The following is a 13,809-nucleotide window of genomic DNA, read 5'->3' as shown; positions in this document are numbered from 1 at the left end:
ATTTGAACGTAGCACGTGTAATAACGACGAAATAAGGTTTGAATATTGTTTTAATATAATAGAAGAAGGAGAAATTCAAACAACATACACCTTAATTAATTGCAAACACATTTGTATGTCAGTTGAGTTATGTTCGCCTCAATATTTATTTTACTCTTTACTATTATTCTCGTTAAAAATGCTAAGAAAAAATATTTTTGAAACTTAAATTTTTTAAAAAAAGTTTATACAAAATTGTGAAAAACTTGTTGGAAACAAACATACTCTTGATAAGAACAAAAATTAAGTTGGTCGGTATGAAATGAAGTTTTACGTACTTTTTTTTATAAAAAAAGAGTTCTAGATCAGGTCGAAGGTTGGACATCTCAACTAAGTTGCCTCATCACTATTTGATCCAAAATATGGAGAAAATAATTAAGGTACATAAAAAGGAGGTTTTTTTAGTTATTATATTTACGTGTAATCTTTAACCGATTTATTACTCATAAGTCTATTTTCTCACATTTCTTATTCTCTTAACTAAGTTGAGAGTACAGAAAGTGTCAATCGAACTCGACTGACATAATTGCTCTCGTTGTGACACTCTTGTTATTTTATTTTTTATTTTTTCAAACTTAAAATGGTGTACACCAATTCACTATTTAAATTCAACACATTTATAATTCTTCCATAAGCAAAAGCTAATGTTAAGAAAAATGTTCAATTTACATTAGTCTCAATTTTAAAGTAATAAATAAGATGATGATAAGAAAGAAAGAAAGAAGAAGAAAAAAATTGCCCTTTTATCTTCTAGATTAGTCAAAATTTGCCTTAACTATACAATTTCATCTAACTAATTAACAACTTTATTAGATAAAGCATAAAATGATGAAATTAGTAAAGTTGATATCAATTGCTATTTTTGAAGATTTATTTTTAAAGGTATCTTATGGTAATTAATTGATTTGATTAGGTCAGTAATGAGGTGGGGATTTTCATATACTTTTTGTTTTATATTCTTTTTTTTTTTATATATATATATTTTTGGGTCAAAAGGAAATAACAATCAACTTTTCTCTCACCCACTTATGTTCTTCATTCATTCAACACACTATGTATATTTTTATTTCCATGGAATGAGAATATTTTGTGTACCTAAATATTACATAATTAGTGACATCTTAATTTCAATCCTGTAATTAATTTAATCTAATTTTGTCTAATATGTAACATTTTTTTTTTAAAAAAAAGAAGATAATTAGATAATTTTTATGAAATTTAATGAAGTAATTACATAAAATATATAAAGAAAGTGAGTTCAAATAAAAAAAAATGTAAACTACGAAACATAGGAACAAAGTTAATTAAAACAACAAAAACTCAAAATTATAATGATGAAATTCTAACATAATTATGATATAGGTCGAAGTTAAGTTGAAAACAAAACCTATATTTAAGAGCAGAAAGTATAACATTTTGAAATCTAAAAGAAAATGGAAACTCCACCGTTGAAGACTATATATATATATTTCTATTTATTTATTTGAGAATAGCCATATACAAATAATGAAGGACGACGTTAAACACATGGTTCCATAATAATTGAGTCGTACACTATTTTGGTGTGGAGAAATTAAATAAGACAAATAACAAGATAATCTATATATATTACTTTTTTCTTTAACCAATATGAAAGAGTGAATCGAACTTCTCACAAAATCATCTTACAGTATATTTAATTTTAATTGAGTTAAACATGTTCATTTTTACTGAGAAGCTTAAAGTAATTAGCATATATATATATAGAAAAGAAGACATAAATATTTCGAATATAATTTAAATAGAATATTAAAACACACGTGTCTTCTATGCATTGGATCGTACCCCAAAAGAATCAATTTCAAATATGACATAAATTTTTTTTGGATAAAAATTAAATCATTACAAATTTAGAATCAAATTAAAAATTTGTAGTTGAAATGAGTTAACAAAAGAATAGTATCTGTATAATTGAAGAAATAATAATTTGTGTTGGGAGAAATCTCAAAAAGATATGAAACAAACAATATCTATGGCTGTACAGATGAAATGAAAATAATGTAGGGAAAGGAAGAGGAAACCCCAAAGATCAAGTTTGAACACAATACACAAACGCACAAGATTTTGTGGAAAACATAAACTGTTTTGTTGTTCATATTACCTAAATTCCATCATGTATCTCAAAATACAAACCCCAATCTATTATATTCTTGAAATTAAGACAGATTGAAATAGACAGCAGGAAAATATATATATATATATATGTACACATATACATGAACCTGAAAAAGGTTGAATTGATCTATTTGAGCACATGGAATTTGTGTAAAAAATTATATTGAATTACCCAACATTTAAAACAGCAAACACAAACAAAAAGTGGGCTCTCCTTTCAATTTGTTGATCCAAAAACATTGTTTTTTTCTTTTCCTTTCATTTTCTTCTGTCTATATAATATGAATTGTTTCATTTTTCACATTATTATCTTCATTTCTCTCTACCTTCCTTTTTTTTAACCCTATTGAGCATCTTCTCCAATTTAATCTTCTATAACTACTCCATATATCTCATAAAAAAATTAAAACAAACAAGTGTTTTTTTTTAAAAAATTTGTTTTGTGTATGTTACTTATGGATGAAATCAATATTTCTCCTTCTTCATCACCAAATTCAAATACTACTCTTCAACAAAGGCTTCAATTTATCCTCCATAATCGCCATGAATGGTGGGCTTACTCCATTTTTTGGTTGGCTTCTAAAGATATCAATGGAAATCTTGTTTTCACTTGGGGAGATGGCCATTTACGTGACGGCAATGGCAGCGGTGGTGGTGGTGGTGGCTGTCAACTCATTAGTTTTGGGTTCGATGACGTTTCCATGGATCGAGTGGAAGGTGGCAATTTTGTCAACTTGGAATGGTAGGGATATATAAATTAAGTTACCACTAAACTCAAAAGCTTTTGTTTCAACTTATATGGCTATGTTTATTGATATTCTCTCACGCTCTCCCTCCTCAATGGTTATATAATAGAGTTTGAGAAAACGAAGTTTCTTATTTGGTAAAATGTTATTGAAATTCCATAAGTTTCAAACGGATGGATTCTGGTGCTATACTATATGTTCAAGTCAGTTAAAATATTACTTAAATGTCAGATTTTTGAAATATGATAATTAAGTTGGAGTATTCTCTATATAACTTTTTTTTTTCAGTTGAGTAGAGATTGAGGTTATGCATGAGGTTGAATATTATAGATCGTGGATTCATATGTTACACAACGACTAGCCTTGTAGTGATCAAAATGATCGAGAATAAAAGTCGATGGATATTATTGTATGTTTAATCATTTGTTCATATTCTTAATAGGTACTACACGGGATCCATCAACCAGACGTATGGTGCAGTAGATAATGTGGTCGGCCGGGTTTTCGACTCGAGCGCGTACATCTGGTTGACAGCGGACAATGGCCTTTATTTGTACGACTGTGAACGAGTAAAAGAAGCACGTTTGCGTGGGGTTCAAACGTTGGTTTTTGTTTCTACGTCCGTTGGGGTTTTGGAATTGGGTTCTTCTGAGTTGATTAAACAAGATTGGAGTTTAGTTCAGTATGCAAAATCACTTTTTGGATCTGCTTCGTCTTGTACAAGTTCTACACTCTTTAAACAAAAAGATCATCATGTGGGTATTGGCGGTGGAGGAATGATTCAACCACAAGCACCGTCGTGCTCCGGTTTCATCAAGCGAGAGACGGGCCATGGTGGAGGAGGGTCGTCCTCCGATTCCCTCTCTGATAACTCTGATGGAAACTTCATGTCAACCAAAATTAACAGTAACGGTTAGTTTAACGATGGATTTTAAATAAATTTCGTTGTCTGTTACTTATCTTAGAAGTGATTTAAATCTTTTAACTAAATAGCCATGATTCTTAGATTTCTCTCATGATTATGTACTATGTGAGCTCGATTGCATTATTTTAATTCTCTATCGATAAATCAAAGATTAAAATAATATATTTACACTCATTTCGAATGCAGTATTTAAATTTCGTCATCTAAAATCATTTCTGAGAACTTTATCGATTCAAAACACAGTTGGTAAGAAGAGGGGGAAGAGATCAGCAAAGAATATTAAAACAGAGTTGTCCTCGCTGCCGGTAAACCACGTGGAAGCTGAACGACAGCGACGACAAAAGCTGAACCAACGATTCTACGCGCTCCGATCAGTGGTTCCAAATGTATCAAAAATGGACAAAGCTTCGTTACTTGCTGATGCAGCAGAGTATATCAAAGAGCTAAAGTCCAAGGTTCAAAAATTGGAGTCTAAGCTAAAACAATCACAACATCAAACTAGTAGCAGCACGATCTCGACGGTTGAGCAAACAATTAGCTCGATCACGAGTTACACAAACAACAACAACAACAACAACAATAATGTAGAGGTGCAACTTATTGGGTCAGAAGCAATGGTAAGAGTTCAATGTAGAGATGAAAATTACCCATCAGCAAGGCTTTTGAATGTGCTAAAAGAATTGGGACTTCAAGTTCATCATGCAAGTTTGTCCAGTGTAAATGAAATGATGCTGCAAGATGTTGTTGTTAGAGTTCCACATGCGGTAGCCTGGAGAGATCAAAGGACCTTAAGAACAGCCATACTTCAAAGACTTGAATAATCTTGATTCTGCATGAAATAATGTTCCCTTTATTTTTCGGTTTATCGTTCTTTAAAGTCTCGGTACGTCTGCATTTGTTAAGCTTTTTGTGTCCATACGTATGTTCTTGAATCTGATTCTGTACTATAGGTAATAGTATTGTTGAAACAACAAGGATGTCTTTGCTTATGTAATACCTTGTCTTTGCTTATGTTATGAATATAATGTTGCATATCTACTTTCAACTTAATTCTCCTACGTGTAATCAATTTTTTTCCATTGCTTATCAACAATATACCAGTTCAGTTCACTCACCTAAGAGGTAAACAGAAAAAACAACTTATTATTAGAGAAGAAACTATCATATTGTAGATTCAAACGCGTCAATAGAGTTAGAGAGTCTATATACAGCGAACTCTTCTAAACCTTAGGACTAAAATCTCATAGATAACGTAAATACAAATACAACTTAGATTATGGAAGCATTTTGGCCTACTTTTGAGTATTAGATCATAAATAGCCATATTCAAATTATTAATCAAATTTTATTCCTTTATGCTTAGTTACTATTATATTTTGGAAACATAAACATATGCATATACTCAAATTAGAAGGGAGTGAATTGCAAGATATATGTGTGTGGGCAAGTTTTAAAATGGAAGTTAACTCATGATCATCATGGTGAGGTTTTTCTTTTTCTTTTATTAAAGTGGGAAAAAGATTGATGATCAAATATATATATATAAAATTCAAATGGGGAACATAAGAGATAAAGTATATAATATAATCATATGTATATATGTTAGTTTGTGGGGTCATCAACAACCAAATAATCTAAAAAAGTTTTATGTTTTTTATGTATTTTTCAAAGTATGTAAGTTCATTTTCATCAGAAAATTAATTAGCCCTAATTTCAATTATATACTAGCTGATAAAAATATATATAATACATGGTTTTTAGGTCATTTTCCCAATGCTTTGAATTATTCTATATATAATCATATATTTGGATTGAATTTTATGGTAAAATTAAGTGTTCACGTTAATAATCAATTAGTTTGGGATCATAATACTTAAAATGAATGATATATGATAGATCATATTCACAAAAATAATTAATTAAAAGGTGATCATCAATGGCATGTATGAATTACTATTAAATATCATATTGACTAAGTAAAACCTTTGTGAAACCTACTTGAGAGCAGTCTTATGAAATTAATACAACTTTGAATTCCACTTTAACACATTATTTCTAATTTGAACTAAAAGAATCTAAGGTATGTGTAAAAAACAATTACAATTGGCTTGACTTGACCCACTAATAGAGAGACATCGATATCAATATGATATATGTGCTTGTACGATTTCAAAACATATGTAAAACGGTCGTTGACAATAATGGTTAAAAGTCGTATCAAGTATATTAGTAACTTTGATTAGGTTGACAAAGGAACTTTTGTGGAGACTACTCCAATTTTGGTTAAAGCAATGAATTATGTACCCTTGAGAAATATTAGAAGTTCAAATTCTAATAACTCTAGTTTATTGTTTGAGTTTGAGAAAGAGATGGTGTAAATTCTAAAAGCTAATATCATTCTACTTAATTGATTGACTGACTAATAAATAGACAAAAAGCAATGAGTATATGTTCAAAGTACGATTTAAATCGAGAAAAACGAGGAAACACATGAGTTAGACCATTTTTTTCTATATAAAAACTAACTTTAGTAGAATTTCAAATCTTTTTTGTCCCACAAGCATGTGAGTGTTGATTTTGAAGTGTTTATACTCACCACATATTGCTCCTATCCATTTCTTCACACACCACAACCACACATCTCTACTTCTAACCTCATCCTCATGTCAAAAGCCATCAAGTCATAGAAGAAGAAAGAAACTCTATGAATCAAAATCACAAAACATTACTTACCCATTATTACGTATACTCTTTTAAGATAACGAGTTGTGTGATTTGATTATATGGTTTTCACGATGATATGATATTATTCATTTAAAAAATCTCAAAATGCGTGTTTTCATTTTCCATTTCACACATACCTATCGTACTTCTCTTGTATTGCCCTCTTTTTAAAGTTTTGTTTCCTTGATGTTGTCTCGTCTTTCTTGAACATATAAAGTTAGATCGTAAGATATTGGTCTAAGACGTAAAACTTTCCTTATGGTTCTAAGCTAGCCAAACATTTAAGATTGTGAATGGTAAAAAAATGTAAGGCTATTTCAGCCACCCAAAACTTTGAATTATTCTAAGCATCATAAGATATGATATTGGATAAAGTGAAATAATAGGAAGGAAGAAGAAACATATACTAACCATACCGAAGAGATTTTGTTGGAAGGAAAGAAAGAAAGTAGTTTTTTTGTTTTCCTAAAGGAAGTGCTTTTGATGGTGGTTTTGAAGCTACAAAGCATCCAATTCTTCACAGCTCCTCCAAAGGAGATTAGGAATAGAAAGATAAAGAGCAGATTTATTAGATGTGGGATAGCAGAGGCATCAGGTGAGCCAGCTCCATTGGGGCAGAAAACAAAGTACAATGATGGACCGTTCGAGAAGGTTTTTATGACACTGTTTGCAAGGAAAATGGAGAAATTTGCAAATGCTAAAGAGCAAAGGAAGAAGAAAGAAGGGTTATGGTGGGATTTTCTTTATGATTATGAAAGGTTTGTTGATGTTTCAAAGAGAGTAATGCAAGGGAAAACCCGAATGCAACAGCAGATCGTCGTTCGTGAGGTTCTCTTGTCTATGCTCCCTCCCGGCGCCCCGGCTCAGGTCATACCTTTTCTCTTATCTTTTCTCTTTTAGCTTCATTCGAACAAATTATTCAATGGGGTTGTTTTCACGTAACAGAATATATGAAGTTAAACTGTTGAACATCATACTGTGCTGTGGTTCATTGGAAAAATAATTTGAATTTCCATTTTGAAGAATGGTTGTGTAGGTGCATTTAAATGAATTCTACATAAAACTTTTACCATTTTCAATACCCGACGGTAAATAAGGTCAAATCGCATTGAAAAGTCTGGAAAGGTTCAAATTTCACGACCCTTATGGATATAAAGAATTGAATCATAGACTTCTTGATCGATAATATATTTATAGTGCAGCTGAGTTATGCTTGTCTTTTAGCTCGTTTTGACCCATAACCCTTCTTTTATTTGCAATCAAAGGACATAGAAAAACCATATTTAGGGATTATATTTTCATCTTCTTCAATATATCATTGTGGACTAAATCAGAAGCTGATGCTGGCAGTTCAGGAAATTGTTCCCACCAACGAAATGGGCTTGTGAATTCAATGCTTTAATAACAGTTCCATTCTTTCAGTGGTTAGTCGGCCCTTCCGAGGTATTTTCATTTCATTAAATCTTCAAAATGCCCTCATCTTTATGAATCTCTTTGTATATTTTGTTTCACTTAGTACTCTCTGTTTTCTGTAGAATCGGTTTTGCACATACATGCTTTGAATAGCTATTGAACAAGTAATGTTAGTGAATGATTTGAAATTGCTTGCGTTCTATATCGTAGATGGCTTTTGTTTAGACCAAGGGTATAGGTATAATTAAATTTACGGTTCTTCGTCGACTTAAGGTTTTCAAACTTAGTCTCGTTTAGTAACTGTTTCATCTTTTGTTTTTAGTTTGAGTAGATTAAGCTCGTTTTCTCTCCATTCTTACGATGATTTGCATTCTTTCTTTTAAGTACAAAGGCTCTAGCAAAAACAAAAACAACATTTCAACAAGCTACCTTTTTTAGTTTTCAAATTTTAGTTTAGCTTCTAAATCATTGGTAAAATGTAGAAAACAAAGGAAGAACGTTAATGGTTACCAAAACGGAGTCTTATTTATTTAAATTTTAAATACCTTTCAATATAAACTCTTTGTCGTGGTTAGTTTCTTTCTGCCATTGATGCTATGTTATGTTAAGTTTGTTTATATCTTTCTCAAACGAAGTTTACTTGTGATCCCCTGCTGTGAGCTAAAATGCAGAATCCCAAAACAAGTTCCATTTTAGGATTTTAATTAGGAACGCAGTTTACCAAGCCTTCAACATAAGCTTGTAATTTGGGAGAAGAGGTAACATACATGCAAAACAAAGAAAACTGTCTCTAATGCCAAAGTTGGAGAGGTAGAAAACTTCAGAATTTAAATGAAGCTTGAACTTAAAGTTACCTCATATACTTATAAAGAGAATCGCCTAGTCTTAAATTAGTTAGGATTAGATCTAATTAGCCCTAGGCTTATTCAAGCCTAGCTAGGTCCAATTTCACCTACAATAACCATCAAATGATCTTTTGTTGGAGGGTGATCTGATTACTATTAGAGGCTGTGACAGCAGAAACCATGCATTGGCATTTTACTGAGTAATTTTGACATATAAACTTTCAATATGAATGAAAGAAACCTTTCCTCCTGTTTTAGGTTGTGGAAGTGGAGGTAAATGGTATAAAGCAAAGAAGTGGAGTTCATATAAAGAAATGCAGGTATAAAATCCATTTTCATTATGGCAGGTTTCACACAGCGATGTGCAAATTCTTCTATCAATCTACAATTACATAAGCACATATATATATATATATATATATATATATATATATTTGATTGTCTTTTTCTTTGCAATGTATTCCCATCTTAGGTACCTAGAGAACAGTGGATGTGTAGGTATGTGTGTGAATATGTGCAAGATACCTACACAAGATTTCTTCACCAATGAATTTGGACTCCCTCTCACCATGAATCCTAGTATGTATTCTGTGAATCTTTCTTTTCAATATCGTAATATGTTTTACAAGGATATCTAGATTTCTGGTTAGGTCAAAAGCCACTTTTGATCTTGAACGTACGTACTTTTATAGAAGTAACAATTTAATTCCTATACATTTGCTTTAGCTTTAGCATGTAACAATTTGATTTAAATATTTAAATAGTTGTAACATTAAAGTACAATGACTTAATCGGATCAAAAGTATTTTTTTTAACTTTATTAGCTATGTTTGGAGCGAAGATATTAGATTTAAATTGTTCTCGTCGTTAGATTTTGAAGACATGAGCTGTGAGATGATATATGGGCAAGTTCCACCACCATTTGAAGAGGATCCAGTTTCCAAACAACCTTGCTACAAAGATATATGTAAGAGGAATTTGTTTTGCTTTGCATTATTCCAATGATCAACCATATTTGATATAGAAAAAAAAAAATTAAGAAGTGCCCTTGGTTTTGATCAACTTATTAATGTGTCTTCTTGTGTGGTTGGCAGGTTCTATGGCAATTACTAGTGCTCCCTTATGTCCTAAATTGCTAGCTTAAATACATTGGGGTACTTCTAGTAATACACTCATACAGTCATACGTTGTTGGATCCATACTAGAGCGTATAGATTATCTTGCTAGTCGGGAGGCAATAACGTTGTTATTTCTTTGCAAACGATATTGTGTTTGCTAGATAATATACAATCAAGAAGATAATCTTCTTAACATGTTTATAAGAATATAGGGAAATTTTTCATGGTGTATATTATTTTTATTTTGATGAGAGTTTGATCATATACCATCAATTAATTAGTCTTATGGTTAACAACTAATTAGTAAGAACATGGAAAAATATATTTTCATCGAAAAAATGGATCACGAAAAATAATTTGCAGATATAACTCATAGATCTATATAGAAATTTTCTATATTTGCAATCATTCATAAATGTTGTTATACACTTAATTATTACCTTTAAAAGAGTTATACAAGGAAGAAAATTTGTCCATGTAGTCAATGGTTCAATCAATGAGGTTGAAATACACTTTTCCAACCACATGATTCGCGAACAACTCAATTAGTATATGTTAAACATACCCTCTTCACCTCTTTCTTGGTGTTTTTCTAACTTCGTTGGAGTTCTCGTTGATTTCAACCAAGGTTAACAATCTCCAACCGATGGAACAAACAAGTCGGTTTTCAATGTCAATTTGAGCCAACAACCAAGTGATGATATCCCCTAAATATTTTAACCAACTTGTACAGAAAACAACTAATCTTATAAACCAACAATTTGGCATTGTGTTTTCAACAATACCAACAACAAAAAGCCAGCAGTTGGTTTTTTCTCTTTAACAAAAACACAAAGCACAACCTTATTGGAGGATCCAAGCATGTACCATTTGAAGCAAATAATACTCTTGTGTTTTTGTCTGTGAAATTGTGACCATAGTTGCACGTAAGCTTGGCAGGTCACCTACAAAGCAAATAAGAAATGTCACTAAATTTACATCACATACTACTTACTACTAAGCACATTAGAAGAACATAGTACTAATTTTCTTCTCCACATGTCCATGTTACACAGCTAGATCCTTTTAACTTTCGACCAATTAATAAGTATTATGCCGCGTGAGTTTAGAGTAATATAACACTACGCTCCACTCATCTACATGCATTCTCTTGAATCACAAAAAGAAAACGAACATTAAAACACATTGAATCTTCCAATTAGACACTTAGATGGACTGCACAAAGTTAGGTACAAAGTAGAATACACCCACAAACATTTTTACCACAGTGAGGAATTAGTGTGAATTAGTGTGGAGCCTTTTTACAAGATGGGAACATAAATGAAAAAATAACAAAAAAATGTTTTAATAGTGTGGAGCCTTTTTACACAATGGGAACATAAATGAAAAGATAACAAAAAAATGTTTTAACTGCTAAACCCTATATTTCGCCTAATTTTAATATCATTAACACGCAATACAAATTCTTTTTTTCTTCCATAATGGACACTAAACCGTAAATCAAGGCCAAATGTAGAAGGCTTCCAAGAATGAACAAAGCATTATTAATTAAATCTTCTCGTTTTCAAACAATTAGCAAGAAAATTGACAACATTATGATTTCTAGATTAATATATTAATACACGAGACAAAAATAACAATCACAATAATTTTCTAGGAAGGGCAGTGGTTGAAGATTTCGGTCCAAATCCTAGTGGCAACATGCCATTTTTTTTATTGTTCTAATTACTCATCATTGATTGGATTGAGACTTAGCTCTTTCTTTTTCTTATATATTTGCAAGTGTTCAAGTCAACGAACACGCACCTTGATCAATCTCATGAAACAATCTGTTTGACCTAACATCGTTTGGGTTTCAAGAAAATCGATAAGATATTAAATCCTAGGTAGTGGCCACCATGAATTGAAGTTGTGAACTAGATCTTCAGTTTTTTTCTCTTGATGTTTCCTTCACCACTAGGCTAAGTGCACATTATTAGTTCATATATCACACTTTCTTTACAATTTTTCGATATAATCAAATAATTGAACCGAGTTTCATTGAAATAACAAAATAAACCCTCAATAAGTCTCTATACTAGAGTGATATGATAGGACATAAGCCAAATTGCTCTCACAGGATAGGAATACAATAAATTTAGGAAATGGGGAATGTAGATATCCTTGGGAAAAATTCATCTACCATCTTTGTCCATAACAAAAGCAACAAAGGATGTCACATAACCTTCTATGAGGATCCAAGGTATCAATGTATAGTTTTATTTAGTTTCAAATTAGAGATTTAGTCGAGATTTTGCATCTTTTTTGTTCTCAAACATTTAAAATTACAAATCTAGTAACTGAACTTTCATGTTTTTTAAAATTTATGAACCTACCAAACACAAAATTGAAAGTTTAAGGTTTAAGGTTAGGAACTCTAATTTTAGAAGTTTAGTGACTAAATAAATAAGAACAAAAAAAGTTTAGGGATGAAAATGGTAATTTAACAAGTTTGTCATTTCCTCACTTTGAATGACCAAACTTTTGAATTTGTCTGTAGCCGAATGATTTTTTACGATTTTAAACATCTCTCCACAATATAGGGAGGTTGGTCATTTTGAATTCCCATTTCAGGAAAGAAATTATCTTTTCTTTTTTCCGTTCTTTTCCTATTCGGTTCTTCCTTAGACCAAAATTACCATTTGAGTTCTTAAACTATCAGATTTATGTTTATTTGGTCCATATAGTAAGTGTATTTGATTACAAAGTTTTCAAAATTTAGCTTTTTAGTCCCGAAATTTTTTTAAATAAGGTTAAACAGTGTGTGCAATATTTACTATTATTATTTCAAGAGAAATATATCTTTTAAAGAAAATTACCTCTTTTCTCTAAATCTATTTTTTGAACTTATTTTATAGGGTTGTTTTCAAATATAGAAATGAATCAAAATATTTACAAATATAGTAAAATCTCACCGTCTATCTGAGACAGACTACTACTATATGTGTTTATCATGGAAATCATGATACAAATAGACACAAATAGTAGTTTATCGTGGTCTATCGTTGTCTATTCCAAATAGACTTTGATATTATGCTATACTTTAGTCATTTAAAATAACTTCCTTATTCTTAACTTGAAATTTTCATATAATTACATAAAATAATTATTAAGAAAAAATACTTCAGAAATCTTCTAAACCTATTCTCAACAAAAATTGAGACTAAAAACTTACATTTTGAAAACCCATAAACATCAATTCTTCGGGTGGTTTTCCCAAGAGTCTTTAAAGCTATAACATGGTTTAGGGTAAGATAACTTAGTTAGGTTTCTAAAGAATGTTTAAGGGATTGATTTATTCTACCACAAATCATTATCAGACATACATTTATAATATGTTTCTAGAGAATTTAACAAAGAAGACACATGTGAAAGTTCAGAATTATCCCACTTGCCAATCACAAGAAATGAAACTTAAAGAATGCATAATTTCTACCTTTTGTATTGTTGGTAGCAAAAGAGAAACTCATGTGAGCTGAGCTGAGCAAACCAAAGCAAAGTCATCCTGAAAAAATAAAAACACCCGTGACTCTTCTCATTTTACAAATACAGACAAATTCCTGAGATCCTATATTCAATTCTGTATTTCCGCCTCTTATTTTGGCATCCAAAGTTTCTCCCCCTTCTTTTTTTTCCACGTAAATTACGCCTTACTTTTCCTAATATTTCAATACTAAACAATAACCTCAAAAATTCAATTCAATACTTAAGTATTTTCTTCTTTCTCTCTGACTTTCTCATTCCTTTATCCAATCCAATCCCAACGGTAAAGTTGGTTTGTCTTTACCTCACCTATTAACTTCCAA

At 31.0% G+C, this 13,809-nt stretch overlaps 2 protein-coding genes and 1 long non-coding RNA gene across 4 annotated transcripts; 2 read left to right on the top strand and 1 right to left on the bottom strand.

Moving 5' to 3' along the window:
• Positions 1-2,498: 2,498 nt before the first annotated feature.
• On the top strand, positions 2,499-4,914 carry LOC101210622 (transcription factor MYC3). Of its 2 annotated transcripts, none has more exons than XM_011651993.2 (3): positions 2,499-2,935; positions 3,382-3,851; positions 4,051-4,914. In XM_011651993.2, exons 1-3 carry the CDS (start codon positions 2,640-2,642, stop codon positions 4,683-4,685), a joined length of 1,401 nt encoding a protein of 466 aa, XP_011650295.2. In that variant the 5' UTR covers positions 2,499-2,639; the 3' UTR covers positions 4,686-4,914. The 2 variants fall into 2 exon arrangements, with proteins under 2 accessions (XP_011650295.2, XP_004146202.3); XM_004146154.3 differs by having other exon boundaries at positions 2,501-2,935; positions 4,108-4,914.
• Positions 4,915-6,840: 1,926 nt separating this feature from the next.
• On the top strand, positions 6,841-10,215 carry LOC101210861 (beta-carotene isomerase D27, chloroplastic). Its single transcript, XM_011651992.2, has 6 exons — positions 6,841-7,455; positions 7,939-8,031; positions 9,105-9,166; positions 9,319-9,425; positions 9,718-9,813; positions 9,941-10,215. Exons 1-6 carry the CDS (start codon positions 7,072-7,074, stop codon positions 9,988-9,990), a joined length of 792 nt encoding a protein of 263 aa, XP_011650294.1. The 5' UTR covers positions 6,841-7,071; the 3' UTR covers positions 9,991-10,215.
• Positions 10,216-10,343: 128 nt separating this feature from the next.
• LOC116402817 lies at positions 10,344-13,763 on the bottom strand. Its single transcript, XR_004215464.1, has 2 exons — positions 13,440-13,763; positions 10,344-10,908 (listed from the first exon to the last, which is right to left on the bottom strand). It is a non-coding gene; the product is annotated as an uncharacterized LOC116402817 (long non-coding RNA).
• Positions 13,764-13,809: the final 46 nt, after the last annotated feature.

Source organism: Cucumis sativus, chromosome 3 (assembly GCF_000004075.3).
Source record: "Cucumis sativus cultivar 9930 chromosome 3, Cucumber_9930_V3, whole genome shotgun sequence".
In the NCBI taxonomy this organism is placed as follows: Eukaryota; Viridiplantae; Streptophyta; class Magnoliopsida; order Cucurbitales; family Cucurbitaceae; genus Cucumis; species Cucumis sativus.
The sequence above is the reverse complement of the archived record's forward strand: the minus strand, read 5'-3'. Positions and strand labels throughout refer to the sequence as shown.